General features: G+C 38.0%; 1 protein-coding gene and 1 long non-coding RNA gene across 2 annotated transcripts in view; one reads left to right on the top strand and one right to left on the bottom strand.

Annotated features, from left to right (window-relative positions):
- The first annotated feature begins 234 nt into the window (after window positions 1-234).
- On the top strand, window positions 235-5,603 carry LOC134679356 (uncharacterized). Its single transcript, XR_010100321.1, has 2 exons — window positions 235-390; window positions 682-5,603. It is a non-coding gene; the product is annotated as an uncharacterized LOC134679356 (long non-coding RNA).
- A 267-nt stretch (window positions 5,604-5,870) lies between these two features.
- Window positions 5,871-24,760, bottom strand: part of LOC134679260 (nostrin) — a 45,709-nt gene continuing 26,819 nt past the window's right edge. Inside the window, exons 2-14 of the mRNA XM_063538149.1 lie at window positions 23,336-23,525; window positions 14,940-15,025; window positions 13,506-13,649; window positions 13,173-13,254; window positions 12,809-12,939; window positions 12,138-12,338; window positions 11,571-11,706; window positions 10,662-10,826; window positions 9,058-9,210; window positions 8,182-8,334; window positions 7,715-8,033; window positions 7,317-7,472; window positions 5,871-6,984 (exon numbers count right to left, since the gene is read on the bottom strand). Of these exons, the coding sequence (XP_063394219.1) occupies window positions 6,869-6,984; window positions 7,317-7,472; window positions 7,715-8,033; window positions 8,182-8,334; window positions 9,058-9,210; window positions 10,662-10,826; window positions 11,571-11,706; window positions 12,138-12,338; window positions 12,809-12,939; window positions 13,173-13,254; window positions 13,506-13,649; window positions 14,940-15,025; window positions 23,336-23,455 (1,962 nt within the window). The 5' untranslated portion in view covers window positions 23,456-23,525 and the 3' untranslated portion in view covers window positions 5,871-6,868. The remainder of the gene's footprint in view (window positions 6,985-7,316; window positions 7,473-7,714; window positions 8,034-8,181; window positions 8,335-9,057; window positions 9,211-10,661; window positions 10,827-11,570; window positions 11,707-12,137; window positions 12,339-12,808; window positions 12,940-13,172; window positions 13,255-13,505; window positions 13,650-14,939; window positions 15,026-23,335; window positions 23,526-24,760) is intronic.

The raw sequence follows: 24,760 nt of genomic DNA, 5'->3' as shown, positions 1-24,760 counted from the left end.
GGACGACGACCTCAACCAGATCCGGCCCGCTCACTAGCCGACGGTAAGCTACCGACATGAAGGCTCAGTGCGGCAACTGGAGCGGCGGCGGCCGCGAGTGTAGCACGCTGCAGAGCGACTCCACGCTCCTGACCGTGCTGGCGCCGTCCGAGCACGCGCCGCCCACCGACTCGGACGACGACCTCAACCAGATCCGGCCCGCTCACTAGCCGACGGTAAGCTACCGACAAGAAGGCTCAGTGCGGCAACTGGAGCGGCGGCGGCGGCGGCGAGTGTAGCACGCTGCAGAGCGACTCCACGCACCTGACCGTGCTGGCGCCGTCCGAGCACGCGCCGCCCACCGACTCGGACGACGACCTCAACCAGATCCGGCCCGCTCACTAGCCGACGGTAAGTTACCGACAAGCCTGTTGAGCGGTCACTCGACTCACTCACCTAACTTGTGCTTGCTCCGACGATATTTATTCTTTCTCATTATATACCTAACATTTAACCTTTTCGACGCCGCGTGAAACACAAAAACTGTCACGCGGACGCCACGTCACCGAACGATACGGTTATCTCTCTCTAACACTCTTTCATATTAGTGCGACAGAGACAGTTGCGTTTCGTTCGCTACGGAGCGTAAACGATTGACACCTTGGCTACGCACCCTAATCAAATATTGAACGTCTGTTTCAGAACGCTGGTGGCAAGCGCACGAGCGAGGTGAGCAATCATTTCCCATTCTATGTATCCAGTATTATTGTGAAGCACTCATATTTATTAGTGGTTATAATTATTAATCGTATTTGTATTTAATGTGATTTTATTATTGTATTATCAATTACAATTGACGTGTATAAGTCAATTGGGGGTTCAAGATATTTTGACTTTGATAATTGTATACCTGTTTTAACAATATACATTTCGCTGACCTGACACTGCCATAGTGCGATAATAAAATCAATGTAACGCAGCGACAGTAATTCACTTTGTTGCACATGTAGGTAGGTAGGTAGTACATAGATACGTACAGCTTTGGTCAGAAGTATTACGTATTGTTTTTTTATAAAACGTTAAAATATAGTTCATATTTATTTGACATTTGACAATGAATAATATTTCACAGAAAAACGTGATATCAACAGTTTTTTATCTACAAGACGAGGTACCTTCGTAAAATATACTATTGACCAAGGCTGCGAAACTCGAAATTACACTTAGTGGAGTGTTTCAAAATATTCCTCGTACTTCTATTCTATCATAAAACCGAATAAGGTGAGGATCAGATATGGGTACTTTAAGATGCGACTCATTTTTACTACATTACTTATCCTTTTTTAATGTGAGTACATCGAGATTTGCTGTATTACGTAACGGGCTTGAACCTCAATTGTAAGATATGGTTGTGTTGTGTTTGTAAGTTATTTTCCCGAAGTGTAATTTGAAAGGTGACAAATACGTCGTAGTTTGAGTAAAAGGTGCGTTCGGATTATTAGCTAATTTAATGTCAGATATCAAACTTCACGTGCAAATAAGTGAGGCCTAAATTGTTTCCACTGACAATGTCTAGAATGAGATGTTTATAATGATGAGGCCTACTTGAACGATATGCTTAATGCTGAGAAAACTATGCACAAAACTGCGTAATTTGAAGGTTGATAATCTAGATTTTTCGATGTTTGATATTTATTACTTTATTATTACAAATATTAAGAATCACTTCTCATTTATTACAATTTTCGGCTTTGTTAAGTTGGCATTTTAGGATTTTTTTGAATTCTATGTTCAATGACAGGAATATAATAAAAAATAAATATACTTTAACTGTCCATTTTTATAGAAAGAAAGCTTTAATTTTTAGTCTTTTTTTGAAAGCACATTGCGATTTGGATGTGATGAACGGGTAAACTCTTAAAAGAGTATAGAATAAGTGAAAGTATGTAATAAAATTATATTTTACACGAAAAAAAATGTATAAAATGAATCGGTGAATCGTGACATGTTCAGAAACAGGTTTGTTATGTTTTAAATATTTATTGGTAATTCATATTTATGTTGGTTGATGCAAAGCATTACACGTAGCACTGGGCTCCAAGTTCGATATTGTTAGAATAACCGCAACATTGTTTTCAATAGGGAATATTACGCAAAACTCTGCGCAGACGGCGTCACTAACATAAACACTGGGACTACCGCGAAACACGGAAATCCAAAGTTCAGTTTCTGTCTCTTCTCTTGCATATTCCATAGATAGAGAGGCAGGTAACGAAATTTCAATTTTCGAGTTCGCGGCAGGCCTCCTGTAAACAAACCGCCTTGATGCATCAATTTCATAGTAAAAACTTGTCAAAAAACTGTTTAAGGCACAGTATGTATAGGTTACTCTATGGTTTAGGATGTGCGCTAGTGCTGCACCCTGGCGGCAGAATATTGCAGTAATACTCCCTAATACTAGCTGCTGGCCTATTGATGTCTGCTCCCCGCGCGTCCAACCACCACTCTACCAAAGAGGAAGGCCTGGCGGCGGGTACCGGGCACCCAACCGGTCGAAGTGGCATGTGACCAGTAGCTGTAGCGGTAGCGATCAGCTCCATTAGCTTGTGATAACTATATTTTTCGCCAAAGTTTATTTTAGTTGATTTGTTGATTAAAGCTCAAAAATATTTTTTGATACTGTGGTTATTATATCTCAAAGAGCAACTAATTCGTTTGCAATTATATTGATTAGTCAGTACATTTAGTTATATCAATATCAATCAATTGTCAAGTAAAATCGAGCTATATCGACTACGGAATAAGAAGTATGTACATAAATCTAAATTGTATAATAGATAGAGGTAGCTAGCATTAGAAAAGGTAAGTTGGCGTTTGACGTTCAGCAATTCTTCTATTTAGAACTTTGTCCACTTTATCGCTCAATTTCTAGTCTTATTATTTAAAATCAACTTTATTAATATTACTTAGTTACAAGGCTTTAAAGCTCTACTTGACAATCTTTTAACTGTATAAAGCGTAATATTTACATTTTTAAGTTTAAGTGTAATTTTATTTATTTATGTCTACCAGTGTTTCGTTTCTGTTCTTGATCACGTGCTTCCGTTCCGTGCAATTGTGACTTGTTTGAGCAATTATTAAAATTGAATAATTAGATGGCCGAGAGAAATTCATGGTCACATTCTGCAAACTTTATTTGTGTGACGGTCACCCGTAATACGTTTACTGTTAGTTTTTTGAATAGTGTGCACTTCATCCGCAGGATAACTTTGATGATCGTTCGATACGTTTGTCTAATACTAATTGCAAGTAGATAACGTCAGTGTGACCAACAATGTGTTATTTGTCTGGTGACAAAATTATATTTGCTGCAATTACCGTCGAATCGTAAATATACTGAAGCTAACTATAAAAGTATAAACCTGACGTTAATACAACTGCCACAAATATTCTAATTAAGTATAATAGAAGCAGAACAAAATGTATATCTAACCTGTGAGATAAATAAGATTATCTAATTGCCCAGTCTGATATGTTTGACATTTTAAATTATTAATTATACCTTCGTTAATATTTTTTTTATTGTAAAAACCTATAGTATGACTGTTTTGGTAATTTACATTCCTTTTATTATTTACTTTTTGTTTTATTTGAATATAGCTATAGATAGCCTAACCTGTAGGTATCTAGCTAGAGTAGTCATTTAAATATAAAGTAATACGTCCTACAGGTATCTTACAATTCTTTTAGTCGGGTTCTAATAATGTTATATTGCTCAGATTTATGCATTTCGCCTCCAAATTATTGAACTGCAGATATTTCCGACGAGTCTGACAGTACCTAGTCGTAACTTAAGGGGCCCACTGATTACCAGTCCGCCAGCAGTCTCTGGCCTTATCGGGAGGCCCGCCGTCCTAGGCCAATAACTTCCACATGAGGGATTATTGTCTGCCGACAACGGCCTGCTGCCACCTTTGCATTTGAGAGTCGTCAGTTTTAACGGTAACGCCGGTAACGGATGTAAATTTGACGGGGCCCTATAAATTGACAGTTCGCCGGACGATATCAGCCTGACAGTTTGTCGCAACAGAGCCCACACCTTTACAGTTCTATTTCAGACCACGGACTGTCCGGCCGATATCCGTCGGCGCTGACCGAATACATCCAGCGGCCACACACTATCGGTTCTTGTTAGCCGTCAGACGGAAATCTGAACGAGAACTGTTAGTGTGCGGCCTCTTCCGATTAACTGACTGGCTGATATCTTCCGGCGAACTGGTAATCAGTGGACCCCTTTACACCTATACACCTAGTAATAATAATTACCCATATATCAATAACATCTATTTTAGTTATCTATCTGCCTAGCCACAGCTAAGACTGCTTCGACTAAAAATTTTGTAGTTCAATATCCCGCTGGCGTAAGTCCTATGTTATGTCGCTAATCTTAAAAACGATTGACAGTTATTACCCACGTATGAACTATTTCAAAAGTATACACACCCCGATGAAGGCGATGTTTCTTTATTAAGTATCCATGGATTTTATAAAATAAAATGGATGTTAGCAATAGCTGTAAGCATTTAAACAAATTGGTCGTTATCATGGAAAACGCACGAGATCCATTTCTAATTAGTAATCATTTCTAAATAGTTTCTTAGGTAAGTAAATATATATTAAGAAACAAGAGTAAACCTAAAGGTTTACCCTAAAAACGATCTTTGACTGCGTAGGCCGGTTTTAAAACTATGTCTGTCGATTGCAATGTTTGATTTGAAGCTAGCGTTAAGCATGTTGTACCTTTTAAGGAAACCGCATAAAAGCTAAGAAATATGTAGCCCTTTGGCCTTACACGCGCCGTTGTCGAGAATACATGGACAACTTTAATTTCATGTTGCGTGACCATTTTAATAATATATTGGGTATTGGTTTAAGGCCTGTACACACCGGCTGCGTGTGCGTGACGTGCACGTGCGGCGTTGTAGTATACAGATCCTTATGAGAGATGGCACACCGCTTGCGTGACGTGTGTGTGTGCGTGCGGCTCCAACATTTTAGCGCACGCACACGCGCACGTCACGCACACGCAAGCCGGTGTGGCTCGGCCTTTATATAGGATTTTTTTTTGATGATTGATGATGATTTTACATTTTATGATTTTTTATAGTTTTGCTAAATTAAGTAATCCCATAATGATTACCCTTGATATCGTCTATATCTCGTATATCTACATGTCTGACTGAGTCCTATTCTTAGATTTATTTATTTGGCCTCAAGGGTACGGCTTTTGGGTTAGTAAAACGTATATTTGACAATATGTATGTTGAAGATTCATGTCAGGAGGACAAACTAGTGGAGGCTCATATTGTTTTAGAGAGCAACGAATGAGGACGTCGGAGTTTTACACTCATAACAGCAGTGACATTCACTTCCACTAGTTTAGTCTCCTATGTACTATTGTCCTCATCTTGATTCTGTATGGTACTGCGTGATGTGATATATCAGAAGATTGTACTAAGTAGATATAAGCAATGTCGGTTTAGTACCGAATCGTGGACTGTGGGTCCCTTCTTGCCAATAATGTAATTTACGGACGTTATTTTAATAAATAATTTGTCGTCGTACCTTTGAGTTTTTTTTAAGAAATAAATGACGACCCTATAGTTTTTCTTAGCATTAGAAAAAAGGAAGACAATATTTTTAAAATTAATTATTATTACTTTTTAAACCAAAATAATGAAAATATCGTATATGAATTGTAATTGTTATATATTTGCCGTGACTTATTTTTTAAAAGTGTTTTTTATAAAAAAGACACGTCAAGATAGCTTACCTTCTAATGCTAAAAAAACCGAAATACAATAACAATGTATTCAATTGAAAACAAACAATTATTTTTTTAACAATTTATTATTTTAAGTAATATTAATCAGCACTTTGGTTCATTTTTATTTTACCTAAAATTACATTTTGGATTATTTATATAGTTATACAATGTACATCATCACTACTAATAGTTTGATCTTATAAGAACTATTCTGTATAAGTTTAAACGCGGGTGCATACATACATCTCCTACTCGTAAACAAATATCAGTAGTCTCGTGTAAGTGTAGGTATGTATAATGTGCATTTTCAATAAATAATATGCATTAAGCACTAAGAATTTACAAAGGAATAGAAATACCTGCGACATTTGTCGTGCCAGATGTAAACGTCTAATGAGACGGCTCTGTACGGTACGATACCTACGTTTTTTGCTGACGGCGCCTAACGAGGTATCTACTGGTTCAATAAAACACCTGTTATTCATTTCTTTTGCCCTTTCGACCGACATATCCGAAATGGGAGTTCTAAGACCAGTAAGATACACGGATAAGCTCAACACGAATGGCGCCATATAGGTAATGTACCTGCAGGCAAACTGTAAATACAGTTTTGCAGGGACCTGTTCAATTATATGTTCTGTACTGTGTGTTAATAATAATAATAAAAAAAAAAAAAGGTAGTCATTTTGTTCAGCGGTCTGGCTAGACTAATATTTGTGCGTTATTCCTTTGTGTATGGTTGTTAAGATTGTGTGTATCGAGTTCATAGACTAATGATATCACCCACAGATGCCGCTTTACGACGCATTTTCGACGACCGCTAGCTCACCACACATTGGCGATTTACTATTTGTAAATTACATCACTATTCAGTTGCAGCATGCACTATTTTATAGTACAAATAGGCGATGTTTTACCCCAAAAACTTTTGTGGATTGTAATTTACATAGGTTAGGTACTGGACAGATCTAAAATGAGCGGTCACGCTCACATCTTAAGTTAGGGAGCGCCAATGTGGGGTAATCGCACATCGAATGTGATCGATTCAGTCGGGTGACACGTTCATATGCAGGTGGTGATCTCCTCGACGTAGGAGGCGGGGAAGATGCCGTAGCGGCCGTCCAGCTCGCCGGCCCACCAGCCATCCTCCTGCTTCTCGTGGATGTTTATAATGTCGCCTGCACAGAAAAAGCATGTCGGCACTTGGGTTAATAATCATACGCCGTTATTATCAAACACTACCAAACACCTAACGCGATGCAGATTGTACACTGTGATTTATTATTGAACAAGTAAATATTAGTTTCAATAATTTTTTAATGTGTCGGAAGTAGGTAAATTATTCTTATTGACGCATCCCGCATGAACCTACTGCAAACGTACTGAGTTTTGTTGTGTTTGTATTCGGTCCGTTACCTCCTTATACGTCTCTTGGTGTGCAGGAATTTATCTTTATTTTACTTTTGAGACTAATTGACTACAATGTTTGACAAAGAGAGAAGTGAAGTACCTGGCGACAGAGTCAGCTCGTCGTTCAGCCTGGCCTCGTAGGTGTACAGCGCTCTACATTTGCCGATAGACTTAGTGGGTGTCGCATTGTCGCCACTCTCGTTTTTCAGCATGTCGGTCAGATCCGTTGAACTGTCGCTTTGCGAAGAAAATTCGTCTGCAGAAAAGTATTAAATTTAGTATGGTTAAACGATTCGATTCGAATTCATGTGAATAAAATCAACTCTAACAATATCATATTGTCAAATCTTGTCACAGATTGTGTATAAAAGCATGATAATTTTTAGATATATATTTGTTAGCTGCAGACAAGTTAGGCGAGTATGTGCATGTAGGGAGCAGTCACGGCGCATGTATGAATACTTGAATAGGTATGTAATGTATAGCAAGTGGACTGACCGAAGTCGCTGTCCTGCTGGTTGGAGAGGCCGTCGCCGGCGCCGCGCTCGCTCCAGTCCAGCGGGCTCTCGGGCGGCGGCGGAGGCGGCGCGGCGGGCGGCTCCGCACACAGTGGCGTCACCGGGGCGCTCCGGCTCTCCGTGTTCCGTCGGAACGACAGGTGCTCTATTCGCAGCTTGCTCGACGCCCTGCTCATTATCGAATCACGCCTTTCCCTCTCTTCGCCGCCGCCGTTTACGCTTTTAGTTAGCGCCGTGTAATTTGGTTGCAGATTTTTGTTGACTTCGTTCTGATAGTCCTCCTGCAGCCATGGAGGCACCTGTAAAGATTGCCAATAAAGTTATATGGTGTTTAAAATAAAATTTTACCGAATTATAAATCCACATCACAGGATAGGCACGATTTTTTAACGCCATTCCCTCGCGGATTATGAATGCTAGGGTTTTTTTATTGACTACGACACTGACTTTCAGAACGCTCTGTTGCAGGCCTTGCTTGTCCCTGATGACCTTGATGTGTGTCGCCAGGGGGTGGCTGACGGGAGCCCGGCTGTCGAGTTCGTTCAATGTTGACGTTATTTTGTATCTTACAGCTTCCAAATATGTCAACATTGATTTCATCTGAAAGCAATTTTAAATGAACTATTAATTACCTATCAGTGTCGGCGCAACCTCCGTTAAATTAAAAGCTTCATTTGAAAATGTACCTATCATGTAAGAGTGCACCAATCAGGGAAGACCATTTGTTCTAATATTTATATCCTTACTATAATAAGTTCATCAGAATCTATAACATTTTAACCAGATTTGACTATTTTCGTTTTCAGTGCGAGTGTTTCTTCGTGCCTTATCTTTTTATTTGGGGTTGGCTTTCCTCGTTTTACGGCGCCAAGACAGTCGGTCTTGGGTTTTCTGTTTGGGTTTGTTTTAATTAGAAACTTTGGCGAATTTAATATTTAAACCTTTATTTTTCTAAGACGGTATGAGAGTAATTGAAGAGAGATGGCTCATTTAGACGATGCGAGAACTCGTATGCGAGTTTTATTATCGGACGTAACCAACAGTCCGCAATGTAACTAAAATCGTATGCAAGTTCGCGCGCCGTCTAAAGGCCGAGCCACACCGGCTTGCGTGTGCGTGACGTGCGCGTGTGCGTGCGCTAAAATGTTGGAGCCGCACACGCACACGTCACGCAAGCGGTGTGCCGTCTCTCATAAGGATTTGTATACTACAACTCCGCACGCGCACGTGCACGTCACGCACACGCAGCCGGTGTGCACAGGCCTTAAATCAGCCCTAAGGAGTGGGGTCGAAAAGTGTAATTTTAGTTGGCAGAAAGCTTACGTGATATAGTTTGTCGGCGACATTCTGTTGCGAGTCGTCGTTGCCGAAGGTCGGCGTCTGCTTCATGGCCATGGACAGTTTCTCCAAGCCCTGTTTAGACTTGCGCTCTCTATCAATATCTTGTTTTACTAGTTGTAGAATTTTTAGCAGTGCCTGTAAAGAGTAACAATTACTTATAGTATTAAATACGCTACTGGTTATAAATATCACATCATCTGAATTTCATTGGTGTGTGAGTTACCCTTGACATTTATCATTTTAGCACGGAAAAAACAACTCAGTTTTATGCAAGGATCAAAACTGAGGATCAAAAAAAAAAGAAAATATGATGCAATATAATTTGAAGTATATACAGTTGCAAATAAAATGTATTGTAAGGACCCTCGTAGAGGATGGTTTAATTACATATAGCGAGGTGTTTACCTACTATCAACAACACAACTGACCATCCATATACCATATTGCAACGAGAGAAACTCTATCAATTCAAATTTATTTTTTATTACTAAGATACTTATTTCAATTAATTTTTATTTTTCATTTGACATGTCTCTAATTTCTATTTATTCTTTGGATTTAATTTGACTTTGTGTAAAAACTTAAATTATTCATTGATAGGTACTCTGTAGTACTGTGTTAAAATTGTTTATTTTATTTTTATTATTAAGATAAGATAAGATAAAAGATAAAAAATAGTTTATTAAAGTAGGCATATTACAATGCGCTTATGAACGTCAAATAAACCTTTACCGGCTCCAACCATACACCTCTGCCCCGAGAAGATTTAAATCCCCCCTCAATTGGAGGAGGGTATCCCAATATGGGACCGGCAACAAACTCGGCGGGACACATCTTTTCAAAACATTATTACATCTTATAATTAACATGCATTACGAGTAATTAAGAAAAATACAATTTAAATTACTATAGAATTCATGCAATTATACTCAGTGAGTACATAACTTTATACAAATACGTAGCTCTTTAAGAAAACATATCAAATTCTTACAAAAGGAAAAGAAATAAAATCAATAAAAGACATGAGAATACATATTATATGAATCTGACTGATTGTTATGAAATGCTTTCATACAATTTGATGTGCTTTTTACCTGAGCTGAGTCACCTTTAATTCTACACATAATACCTCCACCATCTACCATTATCTTTGACATTGTGTGATTTTATGATTTGCTATTAGAAATATTTTGACATGAATAATATTTTGTGATGTATTTACTAGTATATACCATTGTATATAACTTTTATTATTTATTTTGTATCCGACGATCGCTATACGATAAGTAATTGCTTATGTATTCTTTTACATTAACTATGAAAATTGTATTGAGAGATCAATAAACTAAACTAAACCGGTTTTTCTATGGCTGCTATTTGTATAAATATGATGTAATGATGTAATTCACTTAACACAAACGTAACGTAAACACTAAACGTAGGTGCAGGTATTTGGGGGTTTTCCCACTAGTTACCACCAAGTTCCTACCAGTGGTAAAAGGTGGGAAAAAAATTCCTAGTAGTTACCACTGGTAACATCTTGGTAGTAACTAGTGGGAATAACCCATTATTAGTGGTGTAGGTACCTGCTTACGGCGCTCCTTGTTCATGGCGAGCGTGGTGTGCTCGCAGTAGAAGTCTGGCAGCAGTTGCTCGGTGGCGCCGGCGGGCGCGCTGCGCACGCGCCGCACCACGCGCATGTCCACGTGCGGCTCCGCCTTGCTTATGGGGCCCACCAGGTTGTTGGAAATCTGAAATAAAGAAGTTTATATTATTGGCATTTTTTTAATTCTTTATTCAGGGAAACACAAAGTATAAGTTTACAGCTACAGCCAAGACACTTATACTGTTAATACACAAGTATATGTAGATGTACACATAATATGATGTCTACATAAGTATATGTTAGTCAGTATTATAAAATTAAGTACATAGTACCTACACTTGTATTACACGCATTATAAACTTTTCGAATTACTTATCTCTAGAATTAAACATACTTATTATGTATTACTAAGTTACATAAGTTGTAAATGTGAGTTCCGGAGGACGCGGGTTCAACGGCCAACCCTGGCTCATACCAATGAGTTTTTTGGAACTTTTCACTTTACATATCAGTCACTTTTGAAGGACAACGCCATGGATGGAACTTGTGAGCAAAGAAATTCAACGGTGCATGTGACGTTTCCAGTCCGCTTTGACCCAGGGTGAGATCGCCCAATCAAAAGAGGGGTTGACGTCACCTGACGCCTATGTCTGTGTGTCTGTCTGTGGCACTTTTTTTACGTGAAAGCGTGTTTACTTGCGGTGGTTGTTGGCTATGTGTAATAGAAATTGATGCAGCAGTTTGAAGAGTATCACGTCTTTACCAAAATAATGTAAGACATAAAAATATTTTTTTGGCATATAGGTAAGTTGTTTCTTTTTCTAATTTTAATCGAATAGTTTTGTTTTGTTGAAGATTGTTTTTGTAGGATTCAATGTCAAGCCCGTACCTCAGCTAGCTGTGGCGGCACCGCTGCAGTCAGCCTGAGGTAGCAGTCGGCTGCGGTCTTCAGTTGAGCCAGTCTCTCTTCCTCCAGAGATTCAAGCATGCCGGCGCCCTTCATAACGCTCGATTCCCACTCGAGCCTGAACGAAAGAAAGGTCAGTTGGAATCAATGGATATATGTAGAAATAAGACGTGTCTCACGATTTTACATTTACCCATTTGGGTTTTAGGGCACTTTCATCGAAAGCATCTTTCCCTACTGCACTGAAAAAATAACAATTGCATTGGATTGCAAGCGGCGAGTGAACAGTACACATAGCAATAGGTACAGGTACAGTCACGTGTAAAAATATGGGTGCACTCATCTACCCAAAAATATGTACCATAACTCTTATGTCAGCGTATTAAGAACTATGGGACATATTTTTGAGTAAGTTGTATGTACTACTCAAACGTGAAAAATAGTGCAAAATATTGTAGACGCAGTGACAGCTGAAGTAAATGACTCTGTACTTATGTGTGACAGACCGGATTCAGTACTTTTTAATATGTATATTGATATTGTAGCTACCTGGCCCTTTCCGCGTGAACACAAACATTATAATATTCGACTTCAGTCTTTTTAACGGCGTCTTCCGTCTTCCTCTTCTTGACTAGGAGCTTGGCGGCGTCGCGCTCGCTGGTGGCGCCGGCGACGCGCTCGGCGCGCGCCGCGCTCAGGATGGAGTGCGCGTGCGGGATGTGCCCCACGCTGGAGCTGCGCGGCATCCGACTGCAAACAACATCCAACCTACTAACTGGTAACATGCTTTTGTGCGCTTTTTAATAAGTAGTGCCTTTTCATGAGCGAAGGAACGGACAATATCAGATTAGGCAATCGTGATAAAACGTATTACGTATAAAACCTTAAAGGCTGTAGCCGCTTACGCCAATACGATTTCTCAATATAAAAGCTATGATTTGCTATCAAAACGGGCTCTAGAGTCCACTATAGTTATACAAAACATTCCTTTAAATAGGTACTATTGATGATGATCAGTGACCACTTGGAATTGCCCGTAACCTCTCGCCGACAATAACGTTGTTGACATTCGCATGGCATAACATAGATAGACAGACCGTCGCATTGCTAACTAAGCGAAGGATCCTTCAATTCGACGACTGAACATCACGTTTAGTATTACTTTGTCAAAATCATGTCGCGATGTTCAGGTCGTCGAGTGCATTGCAAAGTAAGCAGACCTAATATCTAAAGTAGCATCTTGCAGTTTCTCGTTTTCCCTTGCCGCTGCGTGCGAATTCTTCTTAGATTTAACTTCGTTTGTACGCCACTCGGAGAGAGTCCGCGAAGTTTTATCCACGTTACCCTCGATCTGAGAATAAAACAATGTTATTAGGTTGCGTGGTCGACGCTACACCAATCGGCTTCAGGTATATGTATGTATTTTCGGATCAGTAGGTATTACGTCTTTTTCTCACGGAGGCGTTGACCCAACTCTGTGTGCCATGGTTCTTAAAGACTGATTTTGTTACAAACATAAGAAACACATAAGAAAAAAATTGAAAAACCTCATATGGATGAGTACAAATTTCTATTTCTATTTACCTTTTTTCTCAGCTTTAGTTGATTGTCGATAACAATCTTCATAGGTTTTACTAATTCCTCCGTAAGAGCGTGAGAATATGCTCTGGAACATACCAAGAAACACTTTGGTTATTAATAATAGTATCCCGTACATAGGGTAATGGTGGCTCGGACATCTTGGGAGCACGCGGGAAGCCGAAGCCAAGAAGTACTTACCTAACGTAGAGATCCTTTCGAGAGTTTAATGAAATGTAAGCGATTTTCATCATTATCATTTAGTCTGTTAATTGCGGTGTATCACTAACTTCATGAAGGAGATTTTTTTAATTAGTTAACAATGTCTGTACTTATTACCTATGAATGTCTGCTCGTTTCTCCATCTCAGTAGCGACATGTTTCCAAGCCTCGGTGCAGGAACCAATGCTCTCTTTACAAGCTTTGCTCAGCTTAGTGCCAAGTTTCGCTAAACACTTCGAATAATAATTTTCAGCTTCTATCCTGGAAATAATTAGTAAAATAATACATATATGTTACAATTTTCTGACAAGTCATTCAAATGATTCGGAATAGGTCGGTGATAAATATTTGGTGCTTCTCTTACTTGTGCAAGCATGGTTACCATTTAGTTTCCTGTCTAGTTACCTACTTATTTAGTTTAAATGCTCCGAAACGATAACGTTGTTTAAATATAAACGTGTAAACGAATGGTATATTTGTGTCGAGTCGCGGCGCGGCCCACTTGGCGGCACCTCGCGACGATCTATTTTTGTTGTTTTTGTTGCCATTGACACGTCAGGAGATTTGAACTTTATTCCGAATATAATGCAATCAAATCATAATCAGTAAATAAACAGGCGGAGTAGTTACAAATACAAAAGTAACAAACAGTTAAAAACTCGACCCATCATGAATATCATGATGGGTGACTTGTGTATATGTAATGCTAATGAATGGATATGTAGGTGTTTAAACAATTATTCAATATCCAATGAATGAGTAATTCAAAATGTCGAAATAAGTACTGAAAATGACCGAATGGTGGTTGTGTGGGTATTCAGTAGGTAGATTCGTAGCAGTGTAGTGCGCTGTTAACAAGTGTTAAACTCAATAATTCACCGTGACGAGCGCCATGGTTCTGCCCGCGCAATTGTCCCATCGGTGCGCGTGATCATATATGTTTCGTTCACCGCGTTCGATATCATCGTAAACAATAACGTATTGTTTCATACCTGTGTTTCTTCGAAGCGTTTACTTTCTACTGAGAATTCGATAAGATTGCTTATCGTTATCTTACATGAGTTACTTTTTGCTAAAGGTGCTTAGTCTCATATCCCACCTTGTATACTAGACGTCAAAGATATGTTTTAATTTTTTCACCTCATTATAAAGCAGTAAAGTGTACCTGTCGACTGTATATCTAAGTAAAATGAAGGAATCTATGCAAAACTTTAGAAGTTCAAGGTCTAGAACCAGTACCTACTAACTAACCTGTTTGTATTTCAGTTTATCAAACCAATTACTCAAGCGTAATTAGAGTTGATTACGATGTTGGTAGGAAGCTATTCTGTTGGTATTTGGCTTGTTTACAACATTAAACATACTACGTCTAAATACGAATTAATAACTCTATTATTTTTTGATATTGATTTTAGTTGTAAGTGGTGGTTTCTCCTACTTATAATTTTTGCAGGTAGCCGTATTCGGTTTCAGTCGGCAATGACATTAGGACAGTTCAAGTCCCTACAACTCTTGAATTTATTCACCATAATCTATCTATGCAAGTATTACCTTTCTTGCAATATGGCAGCTAGTTCTTTGCTGAAATCACCGCCTTGTTTAACGTACAGACGAAGTTCATCGAACCCGCTAAGTGCCTGAAACAAAATAGAAAAGTAGGTGAGCAACAAAAAACTAAGTAGGTACCTATTTCAAATGTAGGTTCCTACAGAACATTGTTTGAAATTGTGCGATTCGTTGACATCTTTATCTTCGTATTTACTTTTTTCCATGTATCCAATAAGTGTGAATACTAAAGAGTGAAAACTTTGATACACAATTTTATCTTTGTTAACTTATTGGAGTCTCTACAACGAAATATATGTGATTCGGGATACGGATAGGTATGTATGTATGTATGTACATACATACATACGCCCCAAAGACTTTAATCCTCCTGACGCAGTAAATAATAAATTTTATTGTAGGTAACAATTACGAGTATTATAGCATAGTAATTGGTCCTAAATTATAATTATACTAGCGCAAAGAAGTAGGGAAGTAAAAAAGTCTCAAGTTAATTTACACTGTGATTAACGTTTACTTCAGCGAGCCACACTCATACTGGATGCTAATTACCATTGTTGTATCCTTGTGTTATGGACGGCGTTAGTATAATAACCTCCAATACTTTTTTTATTGCAGATTTCCTTTATAATACGGAACTTTACAAAGCGGAACAGTTAAGGAAATGCAATACTCCGTTTAGGTTGTACAGTGGTGTAATACACTCATGTTAAATTGTATGTTTGAATTGGAAAGTATGTTGTTAAGTATTCTGCACGCTGATTCGAGTTTATTATGTAAACTACATGTACATATGTAAGGTTCGAGTAGCTTTCAACACGTCAAGAATGTTATTTAACTTAAATAATATACTAGGAGATTCAGTCACGTATATATCTCTAAATATTCTAAAAGCTAGGCTATAAGTAAAATCATTATTTGAAATTAGCTTTTTGAAACATTAATATGACCCATAAACTGGAAGGATGTCTGATACGATAACTAGATGTCGTTGATTTAGCGGAGAATATAAAAAAAACTATAATTAAGGCGCTCTTTAGGACGAGGAGAGGTTAATTCTATCGGGTCGAAGCCTTTACTTTCACAATTGGGTTGTATATTATGCATTAATTAAGTAATGTAAGTTACCGTCAAGCAATTTCATTTCTTGGCTCTTTGTTCCTAGTTGCTATTAAAATTAATATAAAAGCGAGTTATACTCTGTCATTGTCACTGTGACAAGGTACCAAAGTTAGTATACAATAGTTATATTTGCGTCACTAACTATAGTTCGCATGTGGCGTGGGCGCCTGCAGCACATGTCTCACCACATGCTTGTTCCATGTCCATGACCAATTGTTACATGTTGACATTCGGTGCATCATTTTCTTCAGTCTTTACACAGTTTTGCTGCTATTGTGTTTAAAAATAATAAGTAATAATAAAGAAAAGATTGACATTTAATAATGACCTCGACGCCTTTGACATGAGTTTGGTGGGAGACGGACTACGGGTCAAGACATACAAGACGGGGATACGTGGAAAGGGAGGAGGGAGGCCTTTGCCCAGCAGTGGGACACTAGGCTCATATAAATAAATAAATAATAATAAAGTAAGTCCATGTGATAAATTAGATAAGTTAATACTACATATATCTAATTATCTAATTATTAACACGTTAAAATTATCAACCCGTTTACCAGAGTTCTCGTTTATAAATAAAAGCCGTCAACTTTTTACATTCAGGTACAGTCACCTGCAATAATATGTTACACTTCGAAGGCCGCAAAAATATGTGACACGCTCTTATGGCTTTACAAATAAGATTGTGTCAGATATTTTTGCTGCCTTCGTTGTGTAACAAATTATTGCAGGTGACTGTACCTATGCAAATTTGGATCATAATCAATTAATCACAATTGTATAGGTAACAGACATGTCCACGACATATCTTTAGCTTTGTACGAAAATAATTAATGTAATTTGTTAAGTACATACTTATATTCAGCAATTTTTATAAAAATTTGTAGTAAGCCTATAAATTATTCTTTACCTATAAATACCCTTGACAAGTACGTAAGGTATAGTCAACTACTACTCGTGCTTAGAAAATGATTAATACCATAATTAAAATCAATGAAAGAATTCAATTACCTGCAAGGTTACCTTATAAATGCCAACACCTACACCTATATTATACGTTGAAAACAAATGCTAATTTATGTATAATAATTTTATGTCTTTTGTTACCAATTATTAATATCTATACAAGGCCCTGCGGTAGTCGCGATCTAACGATTCTTTCATCTCCAACTTGGAAAATTCCTGTAATGACCTACTCATTATCTAATGTACCTACTTCCTGAGATAATTCTTATACAAATAATAATAAGTATCACGACTCTAACTCGAACTTATTAATTAATTAATTATTATATGGCATTCACAGATTTTGTCCTTATACCCGGGGCCATCTTAAACTATGCTGGGGCCCCTGGGCACATAAGTATTTGGGCCCTTTTGGAAAGTAAAGAAAGCGAATTAAACTATAATTTTTCTACTATGATTATGGGTAGTCAAATATACTGTTACTGTCTGTCCTTCGGGGCCCCCCGAGGATGGGGGCCCTGTGCACGGGCCCCGTGTGCCCTTGTGGTACAATATCTACTGATTATACCACACATCATTCACATGTTATTGACTTCCATTAATTGTTGGTCTACCTACTTACCTAATGGCAAATTTGGAAGCAGAATGGGTTGCGTAGGCCGTATGAGGGACGATAAAGCAAGGTTGAATAGTCAATGGGAATATGCTATTTAAAACTGAATGTTTAAATAATTAGGTACATTTATGGGTAGGTAAAGGATGTCGTTGTGCAAGTGGCCGCAGTGCTCCAAGTTAGGAGCGAAGGCGGGAGCGGCCACGGCGTGTTATGAAAGTGTCGAGGACCTCTCTGAATAAACGCTTAGTCGTACCTATAAGAATAAGGCACCAGTTTATGAAATGCCTCGTGGCCGTTTTAGAGGCACCTCTCATATATCCTCATGGATATTGCATTACCATCTAGGTATATTACCTAGGTATATTAAGGTAGGGTTCATCAAACATCAAACATCAAACATCAACATTTATTCAGCAAATAGGCCACAAGGGCACTTTTACACGTCAACATTGAATTTACATAAAAGCAAAAATAATAACTTCAACAATTTTATAAAATAAAACTAACTATTCAATCTAACGTATTACAATTACTAAGAGATGTATATGGTCTCTTAATGTCGAATTACATACAAAATACAGATAAAAAAACACACACAAAAAAAATCTATAATATTTAGAGGTGTAAATGTCTCTAGGTGTCAGAACTATAAGATTATATAGTTTATCAAGTTATCCTTAGAGATGTATAGGGTCTCCAAGAGTCAATATCCTGTATAATTAATACATTCATTAAAAGAAAAGAAACATACGAGAACAGAATGAGGCGTCTCACTGTAATTAATTAATAAAAGTTACTAAGTATAATAGCTCGTGTTAGCTTAACAGACCAGTCTCCACAAACAGCACCCGTTCACGAGTATGACGCGTATCTCAGCCATCGCCTCCCTCAACCTTCATTCGGGAAAGTGGCGACCCGATCAACAACGCCACCGTAAGCAAAGACTTTTAAGCGAGCGTGACATGTTCAAGCTACCGGCCTATATTAATATTAAAATAGTAATAACATGTAGCTGTAAGACACGGCATTTTGTGCTCATATGTTACATAAAAAGACAGTAATATAGCTTCACATAATTACTAGCCTAAGTTGACTTAGAGATGTAAAGGTCTCTAAGTGTCAGAAACATTAAAAATATAGGTAAGTATGTACAATCAAAAATAATAATCAAATAAATAAATATGTACTTAGAGATGTATAAGGTCTCCAAGTGTCCAAAACTAAAATTAAATTAAACAATATAATCAAGCGAGAACATCATTGTCTCATGTGTCAATTCTACTGGACACTAGCATATTTAATTCACAATGTAAAAAAAAAAAACAATATTTATTTAATTCTTATTATACTAATGAAATCAAGCTACCGGCTTAAAAGCATCTCTATCGTTTATAAAATCATTTACAGTGTAGTACGCCTTACGTAACAAGGAGTGCTTAATGTGCGACTTAAATTTGTGAAGTGGTAAATTCGCTACATCAGTGGGGACTTTGTTATAAAAACGTGTACAGTTCCCGACGAAAGACGTACTAACCTTACGGAGCCGGTGGGCGGGCACAGCAAGTTTATGTTTGTTTCTAGTGTTATAGTTATGGATATCACTGTTAACCTTGAATTCGTGGATGTTTTTCCGAACATACATAATATTCTCTAGTATGTATTGAGATGCAACGGTAAGAACGTTAACTTCTTTGAATTTCTCTCTTAGGGATACTCGAGCGCCCAGTCCATAGATGGAACGTACAGCTCGTTTTTGCAGCACAAATATTGTCTGAATATCTGCCGCTTTTCCCCACAACAGAATTCCATAAGACATAACACTATGGAAGTAACTAAAGTATACCAGCCTGGCCGTCTCTACGTTTGTCAGCTGTTTGATTCTCCTCACTGCATAGGCTGCTGAACTAAGTTTTCCGGCTAGAGTGCCTATATGTGCATGCCATTGCAGTTTGGAGTCTAGAGTGACTCCCAGGAAAACAGTTCGGTCCTCAAATTCCAGCGTATCACCTTTTATTTTAATCTTGCTGTTATTTACCTTCTTGACGTTAGGTAGCGTAAACTTGATGCATTTGGTTTTCTTGGCGTTCAAAAGCAAATTGTTTGCCGTAAACCAGTTTACAATGGTAGATAGCGCGTCATTAATGCTCTCGAAGCTATTTTCCTTTCTGTCCACTTTAAATATAAGGGAAGTGTCATCTGCAAATAACACTATATCATGTCTATCTTGCACAACTTTTGGTAAGTCATTAATGTATACCAAAAACAGGAAGGGACCAAGAATTGAACCTTGAGGCACTCCGAGGGCTACCGGGGACCCCGCCGATTGAGTTCCATTAATAACTACTCGCTGAGTTCTATACGAAAGGTACGATGAGACCAGGTCTAGGGCACTAGCTTTTATACCATAGCGGCTTAATTTTAGTATACCAATAAGGTTTTTGACAAACAAATCGATGTACTTACATCATTATTATTTATGGATATATTGTGCCTATTATATTTGACGAGTTCCCTCGAAGTTTTCAGGATCCCTCCATATCATTAAAAAAAACTAATCAATAAACCTCTTCTTTGCTTCAGTAGTTTAGCCGTGAAAAGTTAACAGACATACCGAGTTATTTATCATTTAAAATATTAATATGGAGTGTTACATTACAATGGACAGACAACATTAACTTAGCGTTTCCTGGATGGACATGGGCTACGTTTCCTGTTTCAACCTTAAATAGGATTTCCATAGCAGGTATGGAGCCCGCAGGTGCAATATACATTTAATATGTACCTATACATAATCTTATATCCTAGTGATAAGGTTTTAATATGGAAACAAAAGTGTGTCCATCGGTGTCGGTCGGTACTTTATGACGAAACATTTACCCGTAACGGAATTTTAACGAATATTTACATCTGGGTACATTACATTACAACATACTGCATTGTTTTTCCTGCTGCTAACGAAGACGCCGGCGGCAGTAAACTTACTGAATATTAATGAGATAACTTAACTACCACAGAGCTTGGTGTATATGTGTGCTAAGGCCTTACCTGTATTCACGAATTATTTAGGGCTTTTTCTAAAAAAAATAATTGCATTAGGGCTTATACTGCATGCAAAGCATGGAAAGAAACTAGCGCAATGACCCTTCATTGCGCTAGTTTCCCTTTTAATCAGAATCAGAAATCAGAAATCGTTTATTGCGAACCATGGTACATAGTTGTTACAATATATTATTGAATCACATGGCACCCTATAGAGGGTATAGAAAGTATTCTTATAGCTAAGTACTTTTAGATAGGCTAGGTAGGGACTTTTTGACATTATTTTGTTAGAAAGGGACTTCCACTTGTATTACAAGTTACAAGCTTTTGATAAACAGGGCTGGTATAAAAATATTAAGGCGCTTGTCGTCTGTGACTAGCAGCGGCCTGACAGGCAAGTGTGGACATTTCGCAAGCCAGTTCTGTTGATCTACTACTCGTAATTACTCTGGCGTATTTTAATCGTCTCAACGCATGGTATCCACAATTTTCTAGATGACGCGCAGCGTTCTTATTCTTTTGTCTGCTGTGTGGGTATATATATAATTTGCTGGTTTTCCCAACAAATTACATGACGGTTCTTTGTGTAGATTTTAGGGTGTTTGATAATTACTAGTAGTGGAATTAAATCGACTAATTTTTTTAGACGTTTAGAATACCAGCAAAATAAAACAACAATATCACTTTCTAGTAACGTAATCTGTCACTTTTAAAATACGTCGTAATTTTTTTTTATGGTTAAGCATGCTTTATGTTGTATTGTTTTCTACCTTAGTTGTAATACTTGTGAAAAACGGTTGTTATTATGTCTGTTATGTATGTTTTTTGTTTTACATAATTTATGTTCATATTCCTTAAGTATATTCATGTTTTGTTTTATGACTACTAGAGGTTGGCTTGTGAAAAAACAGAATCCAATTTTATACATCCTCCCTCCTCCCTCAATGTGGCTTAATATTCATGCAAGGTCGTGGTCGAATGTTAACAACTTTAATTCGCTGTAAAAGTACGTAATGAAAGGTTTTAACGCTTTCAAATATAACTTAATAAAAATGTTAGTAACACTTACGCGTAATATCAATCAAAATGTAGTATACATACATTTGTGCGTCCATGATTTTACTAGTGTGATTGTGTAAAGTAAAATAGAAATATCATAGGTATACAAGCATACCTATAGTACTATAGTATAATTGAGAAGTCGTGTCCAAACTACCTACGGCATCGTTTGTATTTATTATATACACATCACTAGCTGACAAATTGTACATTGTCTGCGGGTCACGCGCCGCAACGGTAAACATCAATGGACGTACGAGTAGAATGCTACCATCGATATGCCGGCGTGTCTAGTTGTATGCAACACGCGATAACTTTCTTCGTAATGTTACTTTCACTGCCATATAAATGCAACCTAAAATGCGCTATGGAAGACTTAGAATGGCGTGAACGCCATACACAGTTACGTCAATTCAGAAAACGTTCGCCACGAGTTAAATTGTGTCCGACGCATGCTTCCGCCTCTCCGGGAAGCGCGTGAGCAGTCATCGTAAAATAAAAGCGTGTTAAGGTTCAAATAGATGACAATAAATTCTACTGTCCCCGTCTAATATTTAAATCACTTAGCCCGGTGCCTAAAAAATAGCAGACTAAATAGCAGTAGTAGCCTAGATTAGCAGACTAGTAGTGGCTTGATTTTATCATGAAAACGTTGTTGGCTCTAAATTACTACTACGAACTACGAATGTAGTGTAGATCCCATATACTCCATATCTAAGGTATATCTTCAAACTAAGTTGTAATCAAAGTGTAATACAATAGCGAAATTCTTTCTAAATGCTTACATCGTCGTAAGAGGACTCGCAACTTAGATAAGCTTGGTGGTGGACTTGGCTGTTAGGCAAAATAAACATGGACCCAGAATTCGGTTCAGAGTTTCAGTTCAGTGGCTGCCATGATCCACGCTTGTGGATAGTTATATTTGTTCATAGTCGTGTTCATTTGTTAGTCTTCTTTACTTTAGAAGTAGCTTAAAAATTTCCTATTGGGTTTTGACTATACAGACAGTTTTATGTAAATTTCAACCACAAAAATGTCCCTTTGTTTGACTTACTAGGTCTAGCTCGTATACTATAAAATAAGTTTTTGGCAAAAGTTTCATTTTTGGTACTTTTCTTACGACAGACAACTAATACTCATCCAGACAATTCTAAAAACCCCTCACATTACCCGTAACCCCTAATTAGGTTACGTTGTTTCATCACAGAGTTCCTATGGCCACCTCCTGTCTCCATCATCAGATCAGCTCGATGGTACCATAATATTGCATTGTCATCCGGTTTATACATGCATGCAAAATTTCAGCTCAATCGGAAACCGGGAAGTGGATCAAATTTAACTTGCAAGATTTGATTACAGACAGACAGACAGACAACGGTCAGGTGAAACTAAATAAAAGCTTGTAAAAATTATACTTTCTTCTGTAAGAAAATCTCATAATCATAAGACAAAGATAAACTTACACGTTTAGTCAGGCTTTGCTCTCAGCTTGAGTTACCAATATTACCATCACAAATGATGTGTAGCCGCAGACATCTGCGTATAAGAACGTATACATGTACTTCAAAGTGTTACTCACCCAAGAGGTATCCTTGAAGGACTGGTGATTGTTGGAGGTGCGGAGGTTGATCATCTCCTCGAGAGTGTTCTGCCAGCGGTCCATGCCCGCTGCGATCTTGGTGGAGACGTCGCGGCTCATGGCACCGGCGTCACCCTCGGCCGCGCGCGCATCCCCGCTGCCAGCCTTGCTGCTGGTCCCGCTGAACGTCCTGCAAAACAATACATGGTTCACTTCTCATGTCTCCAACATGCGAAACTTGACTTTATAATGTCATTGACAAGGAAAGCTTCATTACTAGAAAGCTCAATAATCTTACCTAGTAACTAGGGGGTCGAAACATTATGTAGTAAACATTAATAAATAATAACACGTAGGTAACTAAAATTCTACCAAACCAAAAAATATTTAGACAATTAGGAGTTTTAGAGTCTGTCACGACCGGACAGACACCGGCCAAATGCTTGCACCTCTAAAAACAATGTAAAACGGAATAATTAGACCAGCTAGCCAACTGTACATGCCTATAAAAACTTTATTATAATGTTGGAGGCTGAGTTCACCATTTTAACCAAAGAATATAATACTTAACTTTGATAGCATTTAACTAAAGTAGTGTGTATTTGCAGGTCCCAATTTCACATCGGTGACAGGTGCGACAGTTGTAAAACATCACTGTTGCTGACGTCACAGGCATCCATGGGCTACGGTTAGCGCTTTTTTTTAAATTAACATATTGGTGGCAAACAACCACACCGCCCGTCTGATGGTAAGCGGTTACCGGAGCCTACGGAGGCCTGTGACGTCAGTAACAGTGATGTCGACAATTGTCGCACCTGTCACGGTTGGTGAAATACGGGCCTGTCGTTTAAAACGTGACAGAATTGTCAAGTATCTACTTTGATTAGGTAATAAAGAGTTTGTGTTCATAAAGAATAGGTATATGCACGGTGTATGTAACTACGGAAAACATAGAGTATTTTCTGCCATAACCGGCGTGAGTACATTTTCTCCCCGCCATAAGAAAATTACGACAGTTTGTTTGGTTACGTCAATAAACTTTCCATAATTACCTAGCTGCAGACAAACGCAATTATTGTCGAGGCATTATTATTTATTTCTAATTCAATACTTTACCTATTCATCGATTTTCATTCAGTTATCGTATACAAAACAAATGATTGTTAGGACATGTCTGTATTTGGAATAACACCGGTGCTATTTGTAAATACTAGCCCCGACGAAAATTAGTTCGTAAAGTTCCAAACAAACAGTTATGTATATTCTAATAAATTACACATGAAGATATAATACGAAGTATACAAGGTGTCCCAAAATTCAACGATAAGCTGGCACCAGAAGATGGACCTGCTCATGACTACTCGAGGAAACATAATAAAGTATAAAAAAAATATAAAGAGCAGGTCCATCTTCTGGTGCCAGCTT

Source organism: Cydia fagiglandana, chromosome Z, assembly GCF_963556715.1.
Source record: "Cydia fagiglandana chromosome Z, ilCydFagi1.1, whole genome shotgun sequence".
Taxonomy (NCBI): domain Eukaryota; kingdom Metazoa; phylum Arthropoda; class Insecta; order Lepidoptera; family Tortricidae; genus Cydia; species Cydia fagiglandana.
Note: the sequence above shows the minus strand (reverse complement) of the source record. Positions and strands in the feature narration are given on the sequence as shown.